The sequence below is a fragment of the Callorhinus ursinus genome, unplaced genomic scaffold (assembly GCF_003265705.2).
Source record: "Callorhinus ursinus isolate GAN/ISIS: 27379988/994484 unplaced genomic scaffold, GSC_fseal_2.0 scaffold57, whole genome shotgun sequence".
In the NCBI taxonomy this organism is placed as follows: domain Eukaryota; kingdom Metazoa; phylum Chordata; class Mammalia; order Carnivora; family Otariidae; genus Callorhinus; species Callorhinus ursinus.
The window spans coordinates 4,298,634-4,311,661 of record NW_027397119.1 but is presented as its reverse complement, the minus strand read 5'-3'; the positions used below and the strand labels follow the sequence as shown (position 1 = coordinate 4,311,661).

Sequence of the window (13,028 nt, the reverse complement as noted above, 5' to 3'; positions counted from 1 at the left end):
TTTCCTGTTATTTTGCAAAGACTGGATAACGGAGAGAATGTTTAATTGCTACTGCACCTACAATCTGTGCCAACAGCACATGCCCTCAAAAAAACTCTATTTAAAAAAAAAAAATCCCACAGTAGCCACTGTTTCTCTTAATTTATGAAGCCAAAATACGTTTGGCAAAAGGAGTATGTCTCACTAATAGGAAATGAAAATGGCATCCCACAATCAGCAGGCTAAATATTGGTTTTAAATAAATGGTTTAATAGAGCCTGGAATGTGTACAGAAGGATGATATAGGCTTTAAGAATGACAACAAAAATTAACACTGTACTTCGACACAGGCCACCTTACATTCTAGGGAGCCTGAACAGCAGCCATCATTACAAATGTCAAAATCAATACAGTACTATGTGCCATACAGCTTCTTCCGATAATAAAGAAACCAACTCAAATTTCTTGGTGGTATAATCACAGTTATGACTGAGGGGTAAATGTATGCAACACAATGAGGAAAATACCACAAAATAAAACCACCCTATGTAAAAACATGATAAAATAAGCTTGCTGGAAAAAAAAAAAACACGTTTGCTATCCAATAAAAGAAATCTGGGTAAATCCCACCTGACCAAGGGCACTTGATTTAAGACCAAAGCTGCTTTATTTCTCCTTTCGTTTTTGTCTTCCCAGTCCCCCATCATCACCCTGTGCGAGAAGACACGGAGGGGCATCCCATGATCGGAAACAAAAAACCGGCATGTGTACATCCTAAGGAGGAAGAGGGAAGGGAAGACACCCCTTACCTGTTCCAAAGGCTTTGGCCACCAGCCAGGCCAGATTGCAGGCGATTTTGGCCCTGGAGAAATCATAGTGGTCAAAGGGCTTGATGGCTGGAACAATGAACGTCTTTTTCATCTCCCTGGGGTCTGCAGCATCCCCCATCTTTCACGGCGGCTCCTCGGGATGTCCGGGCTCTAACCTTCACATGGTGTGGCCTCGCCGCCGCGGGGGTCGGGATGGGAGGAGGGAAGAGCTCAAACCATCGGGGCCGGGGCGAGGCCCGCCCGGGCGGCGACGGGGGAGGAGAAGCTCAGCTGTCCGCGCCGCGAGCCTGCCGCCTCCCGCGGGAGCCGCCGCCGCTCCTCCCGGGCATAGGAATGTGACGGCGCAGCGTCCGTCCGTCCGTCCGTCCGTCCGCCCGCCCCGCGCCGGCGCCCCGCCGAGCCACCCGCCCCGCGAGCGCGCGTGTGAGCGAGGCCGCCTCCCCTTTGTCTCCGTTTAGTCACACGGGCTTGGGGGGAGGGGGGGAGGCTGGAAGGGCCCGGAATTTTAAGGTGGGGGGGAAGGCTTTAACAATCACGTTGTGGAAAATGTCCCCGCCATCGCGGTGCCCGCACGCCCCCGCCTCCCGCTTCCTTTCCCTCGGAGCGGGGAGACCCCCTCAGGCCCCGGCGGGTGAAGGGACGAGCCGGGCGCGCGGGACAGGGGCGCCTCCCGCCCCACAGCGCAGCCCCGTCGGGGGCCGCCGGAGACGGAGCGGAGAAAAACGTCAAAATCACTGCGGCTCCCAGGCCGCCGGCGGCCCGGCCCCTCCTCTGCGCTCCCCTCCCGTCGCCGTCTCCTCCTTCTCCGGCCGCCGCCTCCCGGGCCTTCCTCCCTGCGGACGGCGAAGGCGGCGGCCCGCGAGAGGCCGTAAATCCCACGCTCTCGGTCCTGTCCTTATCAGTTCTGCCCTTGTATTTTTTCCCCCCTCCTGCCGCTCGGCTCGGTCGCTCCCCGTCAGCCGCCGCCGCCGCTGCGGTTTTCCGGCTGCCGCACTGGATGGAGTGAGCAGATGCGGGCACTGAGCATGCGCCCCGGCGCCGCTCCGGTCTGCGCCCCCGCCCCGCTTCCCTCCGGCCGCAGAGATCGCTGCCGCCCGCCCGGCCGGCCCTCTGAGCATGCCCAGCCCCGCTCCCCGCCCGCGCCCGGGCTTCGGTGCGGCTGTTTTTTAATCATCACTTAGGAGTGCTCGCCTGAGTGGACATCCTCCTCGTCCCTGGCGTTTGGCCGCCGCTGCTTACACTGCTGAAAGAGGAAAGGGAAGGGAGGAAGGGGAGAGAAGGGCCTAGCAACAGCGCTCGTATTTCAGCTACACAGTGGTTAAGCAGAGAGAACTGATGTTTATTAAAATGCTTGCTATGGGACACACACTTTGCTGCGAGGCTGATGTGCATAAAGCCTATTTAGAACTCGAAGTGGCTCTAAGGGTTAGATGTTACCGCTGGTTGACCATTAGAGAGAATGGTTGAAATTAGAGAGATAAATTGAGTTGATGGAGTTGATTGAGTCACACGCGGGGGCTTAACCAGGACTGAGAACCTGCGAAGCCCCAAACCTGTATTAATTTCATTACATCAAAATCCTTTTCTTGACTCAGTGCTCTCCATTTAAGCACTCCCACCAAGTGAGGGAGCGCATCCACCGATGCCTCCCCGTTTCCTCCAAATAAAGCATAAATTCTTTCACATAGCAAACTGCCACTCACCATGATCTGGTATCTACAAACCTGTATGGCTTCATTTATCAGAGCCGCTCTCCGTTTTCCCAAAAGGGCATGTTTTCTACAAGGTCTCTGCGTCCTTGCTCAGGATGGTACCTCTGTCCACCTGGCTTACTCCTACTTCATAGTAATCACTTCCTGCAAGAAGCCTTCCCAGATAGCTCCTGACACATCCCTCAGTGCTGTCACATAGGTTCCCCTACTGTTCCCAGAGCACCCGGTTCTTATATCTGTCATAGCATTTGCCACACTGTATCATCAGTGTGTCTTTCGTCTGTCTTTCCTACTGGTGACAAGGTCTATCTCCAGCATCTGTTTACTGCTCAGCCCATAGTAGTTGCTCAATTAACCGTTAGGGACTAAGAATGGATGTCATTGTTAGTTAACATTTAAGTAATGTAACTCACTAATTCCTCACAATTTCTCATTTAAAACATTATCTAATTTTAATTATTGAAAAATCATGTATCTTCATTTTTCAGATGAGAAAACAAAAGCTCAGAAAAATTTTAAAATTACCCTGTATCACACAACTAATAAACTGGCAGATCCAAGGTTTGAACCTAGGATGGTCTTACTCCAAAGCCCATGTTTTAACTACGAGGGCCTCCCCGATATTACCTGCCCTTAAGATAAAAGCAAGACATAGAAAGTATGAGGGGAAGGGCATTGGACCCTAGCCCCACCAGCAAGTAGGCCCTTTTGATCCTGTTTAATCCCTACGATTACTCCACCCTGAACCTACTAGGGCACTACAGACATGTCTTGCAAACAACGTGGGCCAGGAAAAGAATGTGAGTGACCACAAGTTGGTTGATGTCATTTTTCAATAATTTAATGAACATTAAGAAAGTATCCCTCAGAGGCAAGGCCCTTTGCTAGGTCACATAGGGGATAATAAAATTAACATCTGGATAATAGTTTACAAAGCACATTCATATGACTACCTAATTTTCATATTCATTCTGTGAAATAGGCATTATTATCTTGCAATTCTAGATGCAGGACTGAGGGTCATAGAGATTAAGTTGCATGGCCAAGATTTCATGGTTGATTAATACCTGGGTCTGCCTTCATAAACAAGGACAAGTCTTCTGGCTCCCCTTCTCAGGCACCTTTCCCTATGCCTGTTCCCTCCCTAGATTATGGAGGCTGTCATGTTCATAAATAAATATAATCCAATGTAAAAGAGGTAAATGCCGTAACAGTTACGAAGTGCAGAGAGAACATCTAAGTGGAGGGATCAGGAAGGGTTTTTTCAGGACTTCTGTTAAATCCAAAGTATTCAAATTCACCTTCAACTGAATTCCAGAGCAACAAGTCAAATTAAGAGAAACCTATAGCCTGGACAGATTGAAGAGAGATACTGAAACATTTCACCAGTCATATAATAATCTGAAAGCCAATACAAGATTCTCGAGACCAGAAACCATGCCTAATTGACTTTATGTTGCATGTGTGACCTAGCACAGTGCTTTGTTCACAATGGGTGCTGGGTAAATGCTTGTTGAATTTTATTGAAAACCATTTCGACCTAAATAAACATGATGAGGAAGAGAAGGAAACAAAGACAGTTGCTCTGACTTGTCCTTTGATTCACTAGTGATGCATTTCGTAGCAGTGGCATTACTATGACCCCAGTTGGGGAGGAGTGTGTTTAGGAATGGAAAAAAAAAGAAATGCCTACACAAAGAGCAGCTTTTACTTTCAGGGAGGCTGTGAAACTTGGGGTCATAGTAGGAGGCTATTATTAACAGAGAAACACCCTGAGTACAAAGAAGAAGGATTCATTTTCAGAGACAGACACTCTAATAGGGTGTTCTTTGTGACACCTTCAGAATGATCTTTTTTTTAAAAGATTTTATTTATTTATTTGACAGAGAGAGAGAGAGACAGTGAGAGAGGGCACACAGCAGGGGGAGTGGGAGAGGGAGAAGCAGGCCTCCCGCTGAGCAGGGAGCCCAATGCAGGGTCCCTTCCTTTTAAAAATGATTCTCTGTAGAATACCACTGTCAAAAAGAAATGCTCTCAACTACCTTCTTAAGATATCTGACTTAACTAAAAACAAAAACGAAACCCATTGATTCTCTGGGCCAGCTTGTACGACTACACAGCTATTTCTCTATTTTTTTTATCTACAGGCATAGACTCACTATCCATCAGGCAACATTCATAAATGTATTCATTCATTCATTAGCTAATATTGATTGAGCACCTGGGTGCTGAGGATGCAACATTGAACAAGACAGCTGAGGAAGCAAATTTTTAATGAGAAAACTTAGGGATCCGAGGGCCTGAGCAGCCCAGTTCTCCTTCATTTTTATGTATCTATCTCCTTAGGCAAGAAGCCTTGTTACTTCACCTATGGAAATCTTCAGTGTGTTCCCTTAAAAACAGAGAAACAAAGAAACCATTGAGCATTGAGCACTGCAGTTTTTTTTTTAATTGAACGCATGTTTACATATACTATCATCTACTTTCGAAAGGTTACACTAATAGTAGTGAACTCTTATTGAGCACTTTGTATGTATCAGGCCCTATTTTACATGTATTCAATCCTCACCGCAACCCCCCCCATATCTTCATTTGGCAAATGGAGAAACCGAGGCACAGAGGATTTAAGTAAATGGTGAAGACCTTGTGTTATTTTGAAACTCAGGGAACTAGAGTAAGTAAACTTTGAATCAACCAGGTTAAGAATGACCAAAGGGAGGGAGGGAAAAAGGCTTAGCTGATGACAATAAGCTGTTTGGTTGGCTGAAGATTCACAGCATCTGATAAACCAATATGGGATAGAAGAGTCCGTACTGCATATCCAACATTCTATCAGTTCTAGACACAGTTGTGGCTTTCATCTGAATAGCTAACAGAATTTTATAAGGATTACCTCATCAACCTTCACAACATTTCCTGCAAGGCCTGTGTGGTAGGAGGCCAAATGTGTAGCTGGAGCAACTAAAACACAGGGAGGACACATGACTTCGTGAAGTCGTACGGTGAACCAGTCTAAACTGAAAAGTGAAACCAGGCTCTCATGTTCCCAGGTACCACATTATATTTTCCCAGATCCCAAAGACATTTTTCCTTTATTTATTCCCTACTCAATCCAAGGTCTGGTTTGAGGTCAAACACTGGTTTGGGAGTAAAACAAACACTGGGTTCCATTACTGTTTTGCCACATGATTTGAGGGAATATATGTCACTGTTCTCCGGTTTCCACTGCTATAAAACAAAGGGGTGGGACTGTGCAACTTCTAAGATCTTTCCAACACCAACAGTCTTCAGTGGGAGGCTGACATCTATATACCTTATGAGATCATAACTAAAGGCTAAATCAGTCAGATGCCTAGTGTTCAGGATATAAATGTTTTGAGCAGGAGTTACTTTTTTATTTCCAGAAAGCCTTATGATGGGATTATGTGGAAGGGCTAGAAGAGGCTGCAAAACAGGAAATGGAATCCTCCCATGAAGGCAGGAACCAAATCAAAACTGGAATAAGAGAAGGGGATGGATGTAGTTTGTTGGTAAGTACAGGAGTCCTACCACTTAAGTCATCCAGATCTAGAGTTTTAGAGTATCACCTAGTCAACCAGGAAGATTTTGTTCTTTTTATCAACTTCTTGATGGAAAAAACCTAAATGTCCATCAGTAGAGGAAAGGACCAATCCAGTAAATTATGCTTCACATAGGGATCACATAGGCATTAAATGGAGAGATCTCTGGGACACCATGTGGTCAAAGGAAAAAGAGAAAGGTGCAGAGCAGTATGTTTTAGTGTGGTGTTTAAAAAGCATATATATTCACGGCATATCCCTGGATATTCCTGGAGGGATGCACAAGAAACCAGAGGAGTAGTTGAGAGACCTAATTTTTTCCTTTTATGCTTTGGTAGCTTTTGATTCATAAGCATCTTTCCTTATTCAAAATATAAATGAATATATATATTTTAACTAACTTCATCGATCCTTTCCGTCAGTGGGATTTCTGCACCTACCACACTACTGAAACTGTTCTCACAAAAGCCCTTAATGAGCTCCTTGTTTTGACTCTTCTGCTCTTGTGTCTTTGGCCTCTGGGGCATGAGGCACTTATGAGCGCCCCTTTGTTCTTAAAACTACCTTTTCTCTCTTGGGTTCCATGGGCCCCCTGGAAACACCTGGTCTTTCCCACTTTTCGAATCTCCTCTCTGCTACCCTTCCAACCTCCTTTTCTACTCACTCACCCAGTAGAGGAGCTACTCAAAACTCAGTCCTTGGTCCCCTCCTGCCTCAATACTCCCACTCTTGGCATTACGAGGGTGTCTTTATGGCTTCAATTCTCATCCCTATACAGGGGATTCCCTAATCCATATCTCAGCTTCTGACTCCTCTCCTAACTTCCTAAACCTGCTGCCCATTTCCACCCAGATACAGCCCTAGGACCTCAAATTCAATAATCAAAAATCTCCTCACCCTGACCTCTCACTGGGCTTCTAGTCACAGTCTCCCAGATTCTACAAATGACACCATTCCGTACTTAAATGTGGCATCTTCCTTGGGCACTCCTCTTTCATCCCATCCATGCAAGCAGTCCACATATCTCTCACTTCAATTTACTCCTTTCTATTCCCATGAATTTCTCATTTCCTCTTTCCCTCCCACTCAGTTTCTGTCTCTCTCTTTACTTTTTTTTTATTGAAGCACAGTTGACACACAATGTTACATTAGTTTCAGGTATATACCACCTAGTAATTCAGTAAGTCTGTAAATTATGCTATGCTTACTACAGTATGGCCACCATCTGTCACCATAGGTCACTATTACAATAGCTTTGGCTATATTCCAAATACTGTACCTTTCAACCCTGCGACTTATTCATTTCCATAACTGGAAGCCTATACCTACCACTGCCCTCCTCCCATTTTGCCCATCCCCCACCCCCCCTCCCCTGGCGACCATCAGTTTGTTCTCTAGTTTCTCTTTTTGAACCCACAGATTAACACAATAATCTTCCTAAACCTGAATTTTGATGATTCAGTAATATTCACAGTCAACAAACATTAATGATTTCAAACTGTATATCCAAGACTGTATTAGACTTTTCACATACTGCATTTTATTTAATTATAAATCATGTAACATAGAATTTAATCTCATTTTACAGATGGAAAAAGGAGGCTCAGAGGGATTAAGAGAATTTCTCAAGCTTTCATGGGAAGAATAGAGTTGACACTCAAACTCATGGCTCCTCATTTCAAGTTCAGGAGTTTTTCCATCTCCACTCACCTGCTTGGTGGTGATGCCTCGCTTCCTAGATGTAGTTTAAACATTTGTTTTGACTTTGAAGATCCTCTGCAAAATGGCCTATTCATATTTCCCCAGTACTCTCTAATTCATATCAAGCCAAATTACTCTCAAGATTGTCAACGTATTTAATCCTTCACGAGGCTTATTGGTTTGGGTAATTTTATTAACCATCTTCCATAATGCCCTCCACCAGACCAGCATAAGCCATTGAAATGTCATCTTATAATAAACCTCAAATGCCACCCATGCCTGCCCACTGCCCCCTTCCTCTAGGTTTCCCTGATCCATTTGTGCCCTCTTATGGTATGTTTTGTCTTGAATTATAATTTTTTTCTGTGCACCGTAAGAGAAGAAACAATCTTATTTTGCTTTATAATCTCCTTCAGCGCCTAATATATAATAGACCACATGAAGTATTTGTTGAATAGTTGAAAGAATCAGTGAATTAACAGGCAACAAAAAATACATGTTAACACACATTCTAGGGCCTTGAAGCAGATCAATATAACTTAACTAGCTTATATGGGAATTAAAAATGAAAAGTTGATCTCCTTCATACTATAGTGGTCCCCAGTGGTTCCTAAATACTAGTCTATTATGGTTTATTAGAAATTATACATAGAAAATGTAGTGATTTTTTCATAAAACCAATTTTTTTCCTCTTAAGGGATGTTTTTTTATTATAAGATTATTCCCTTCTTGCTTTTTTTTCTGTTAAAGTGTCCTTTCTCTTATGAAATAATGGTCATCATTGATGACAATTGAGCTTTTATGTATCCTCATTGGTAAAATAAAAAAGTTAATAACCCTATGTTCTTTACTCTCCCGTTTATTTATTTATTCATTCATTTGGGAAACTTGGCTGCTTTGTGAAATCCCAAAGTCTGGAGGCCACTGAGCTAGTCAACTGAACTAAGTAAGTTAGTCTAGTTCAGCTTCTTAAACAAAACTGGCTCCAAATAGCATTCAGAAAAAGCCAAAATCTGTTGTTTTTGTGTATCACATTTGCTATGGAAACGGTTATTATTGTAATTTCAAATATGTTGGTATTTGAAAAGTCATGGCATATGGGCTAAGTTGTTAGGGTTTGCTTGTTTGGGTTTTTTTGGTCACTAAATATATAAATCAAACCTTCCTTTAAAGCACTAGTTAGGAGCTACGCTTAAACTTTTGTGGACCTCTTTCTAAATAGATTTGAAACTATCAGTACATACAGGAAATGATCATTCCTTTCATTATGACCTATAGACAACTGGAAAAAATATACTGTACTTCTTTCTGATGTTTGATCTTTTCAGTCAGGATACTAGGAGAATTTTGAATATATAATTTTGATTAATGGAACCAAAATATGGTGGCTTCCTTCTCCTAATTAGTTTTCTCATCTGTTCCCCATCTTCCTCCTAACTTTCTAGATCAGAGAAATGTAACTTCCTGTTTAGTTTCTTATGTTGTTAATTTAAAGGTTCTGGATAGAACTAGAAGAGGAAAAATTATGGCTTGTTGTTGGGAATTAGAAAAAGGCAAAAGCTTGTGGCATCCAAAATGATATTCTTTATGGAACTTAGATAACTCAGAACATTATTTTTGCCATAAGAAACATTTTACTTTTAGGTGACTGAAAATGAAAGCTGGATTTGGAAAGGAAAGAAAGGCAACAAATGGCCTAGTGAGTGAAAAATGTGCTGAGATAGTCCTTCACAATTCCAAAATAAAAGAGGTTTCTTTAAAAATAGAAGCAACACTCTGGTGCTTTTACTAATCCACTTAAAATCTGCTTAAACCTATTTCTTACTGTATTTTAAAACATTTTTTGTTATATTACATTAGTGGACATAACTCAGAATAATAACCATTTGTAAATAAAATACGATATTTTATTTGTTTGTAAGCAAAACTGGAAATGCTAGGAACCACCTGAATGTGTGCAGATAGATAGGATTATCTCCCCATCAAGTCTTGTATGTTTATGTTAGTAATCACATAGAGGGGCTCAAGCAAGTACATCATTTAAGTTTTTATTTCACTGGAAACAAATTTTATTGTTTATCTTCCAAGGGCCACTTAGCTAGTTTGGTTAACTTTTTAGAGCGGGAGTGGAAAATGGGAGCAAAGATGTGGGGGCAGGAATCAGAAGGAGGTGGTTATAACCACAGCCTGTTCCCAAATTCTGGCCTGAACTTCTTTTTTTTAAAGTGTGTTATTTTTTTTTCACTAAAAAGCAAGAAAATACTATAGATAACTTAAGGAAACCTGCATCAATACAAAAAAATGGGGCACCTGGGTGGCTCAGTCGGTTAAGCATCTGCCTTCTGCTCAGGTCATGATCCCAGGGTCCTACCATCGATGGGGCTCCCTGTTCAGCAGGGAGTCTGCTTCTCCCTCTTGCTCTGCCTCTTCCCCCTGCTCGCACTCCCTCTCTCTCTCTCAAATAAATAAAATTTTTTAAAAAATTAGAAAACATTCTTCTAATTGCAATTGAGTGCATTTTTTATACTTAAAAAACTCACAATTTTTTTCTCGTGATAAAAGCAAACTATATTCATTTCCTTAATTTAAAAAATACAAAAAAGCAAATGAAAAAATAAATACCAGCACACCTGGGTGGCTCAGTTGGATAAGGGTCTGCCTTTGGCTCAGGTCATGATCCCAGGATCCTTCTCAGCGGGGACGTGTTTCTCCCTCTCCCTCCATCGTCCCCCCAGCCCCCGCTCGAGCTCTCTCTCACTCTGCTCTCTCCCTCTCTCAAATAAATAAAATCTTAAAAAAGAATAAACACCTATAATTTCACCACCCAGAGATATGTTTTGTATATCCTTTCATTCATTTTGTACCAAAATGAGCTTATATTGTACATCCCATTTATAACTTGTTTCTTTTACACCTTGATATTAATAAATATTCATCTAAAACATCAACTTAATGCATAATAGAATTTCATTGTATGAATGTATTTTAATTTTAACCAAGCCCCCCATTATAGGATATTTTTGCTGTTTCTATATTTTTTGTTTTTATGAATAATGCTGTCAGGAATACTCTAGAACATGTATCTTTGCCTACCTCACTGATTATTCTTAGATATGGATAATTTTTTTTTTTTTTTTTTTAGAGAGAGAGAGAAAGAGAGAGCACAAATGGAGGGAGGGGCAGAGGGAGAGAGACAGAGAATTCTAACAGGCTCCTCGCTCAGCACAGAGCCCAGTGCAGGGCTCCATCTCATGACCCTGAGATCATGACCCAAGCTGATATCGAGAGTTCAATGCTTAACCTGACTGAGGCACCCAGGTGCCCCAGATATGGATAAATTCTTAACTGTGAATTGCCAAGTCATTTTTGTCAGTCTTTTTATATATATATGTGACACTTCCCTTCAGAAAGGTTGTACCCATTTTCACTCATACTAGCAATGTATGCGAGTATACATTTTTTTTTACTTTTTATTTCTCTAATTACTAATGATGTTAAACTTTCTGTCATAATTTCATTTGCTTTTTTTTCTCTTATGAGACTAATTTTCCATTTATTCTTAGGGTGTCTTCTCATTGATTTGTGAGACATATATATTAAATACATGAACTCTTTATCAAACACAGTCATTTTTCCAAGCTATCATTTCTCTTTTCATGTTAATTATAGCATTTTTTGAATGTACTTGTTTTTCTCTAGTGAATTCTGTCAATCTTTTCAATTTTAGTTTCTGCTTTAGACGTTAAACTTTAAAGAGCTATTCCTCCAAGTCCACTCTACCGAAAGGTTATTTAATGTATACATGAAGTAACAGATAAATTGTCACAGGCATGTTGTAGTTCTTTAAATAAGCTCTACACCCAACATCGGGCTCAAACCCATGACCCTTGAGATCAAAAGTCATATGCTCCACGCACTAAGCCAGCCAGGTGCCCCTGTGACAGGCATTTTGTCTGCAGAGATACTAAGCTTCCACTGTTTTGATCTCAAGAGCATTTTTACTCTATGCACTAATGCAAGCATCCTAACCAGAATTATACGAACAATGTTGATTGTGAAGACAGTGTTTCCAGAGAGAGTGTCATTAGGCTAATTTCATTCTTTGATCAACTTTCTCTACTCTGTAGTTAAACTATTCCCGGTTTTGTTTTGTTTTGTTTTGTTTTGTTTTCATTTTCTTTTGGGGTTCTACCAGGATTATTTTCACTGGAATTGGTCTTTTCCATGTAAATTTACAACCAAGATTTTATTTTTTATGACTCTTTTGTTCATATCAAGTTCTAACAGCAACCGGCTACTGTAAGTTTTCTTTTGTGACCATTATTTTTAACAGTTCAATTTCCCTGAGTCACATTTTTATACCTCCAATTTTGTTAAAAAGATGTGATTCTCCAAGCAGCTTTTTATTTATTACAACTTTGTATGAGGTCTGGCCCATTGTCTGTCTGTGTTCGTGTGCACACGTTATTTTTACTAGTAATTTTCCATATGAATAGAATAAAAGAATGATGGAGTCACAAGCTGCTGTAAATTCCTTGGCTACCACACCACACAAGAGAGCAGAGAGTAGGACCCCTTTGCCGGCCCAGGGAGAGTAAGAGATATGGTCGTTTAAACTATGTTCACAAATTCTTTGAGTTTCCATTCAAAAGATAGAGCCTAAGTCCCCTTCCCTTGAGTGTGGGATGGAAAAAGGGACTCAACTGTAGAGAATAAGAAAAAAAAGCACAAAGGACAGTGTCTATAACCTAGTCCTTGGAGACAAGGTCATAAAAGGCATTGCGACTTTTGGCTTATTCTCTCTTGGATCTCTCCTCCTGGGGACATCCTGCTGCCATGTCATAAGGACACTCAAGAGGCTTACAAAGAGGTCCACTTGGTGAACAAAGGAGCCTGCCTGCTAGCAGTCATGTGAGTGAGCCATTTTGGAAGCTGATCCTCCAGTCCTTGGCAGGCCATCAGAAAAAGCCAATAGCCTCCTGGGAGGCTGAGCCATAGTGACTCCTAAACCACCACTAGACTCCTGACCCTTAGAAACTGTGTGAGATAGTTTTGGGTTAATTCATTATGCAGTGATAGTAAAGAGGATATGAAAATGCATTGAGGGAGGGGGTCACAAAAGACTTCTTGGAGATGGTAACTGGGCAGTGATTTGCTCTCCCCAATGACATTATAGCAAAGTTCCTCTCTGTATTCTCCAACCCCCTCGACACACTCTCTCCTTTCAATTTCTCCTCTTTTTTTTT

General features: G+C 41.8%; 1 protein-coding gene and 1 long non-coding RNA gene across 5 annotated transcripts in view; one reads left to right on the top strand and one right to left on the bottom strand.

Annotated features, from left to right (window-relative positions):
- CAMSAP2 (calmodulin regulated spectrin associated protein family member 2) overlaps positions 1–1,998 on the bottom strand; it is a 108,140-nt gene extending 106,142 nt beyond the window's left edge. Inside the window, exon 1 of one of the 4 annotated variants that reach the window (XM_073884601.1) lies at positions 789–1,998. In XM_073884601.1, the coding sequence (XP_073740702.1) occupies positions 789–927 (139 nt within the window). In that variant the 5' untranslated portion in view covers positions 928–1,998. The remainder of the gene's footprint in view (positions 1–788) is intronic. The other 3 variants (XM_073884602.1, XM_025855174.2, XM_025855173.2) reach the window with 3 other exon arrangements.
- A 3,886-nt stretch (positions 1,999–5,884) lies between these two features.
- Positions 5,885–8,054, top strand: LOC112811117 (uncharacterized). The gene is made up of 2 exons (XR_003204972.2): positions 5,885–6,051; positions 7,670–8,054. It is a non-coding gene; the product is annotated as an uncharacterized lncRNA (long non-coding RNA).
- The last annotated feature ends 4,974 nt before the right edge of the window (positions 8,055–13,028 follow it).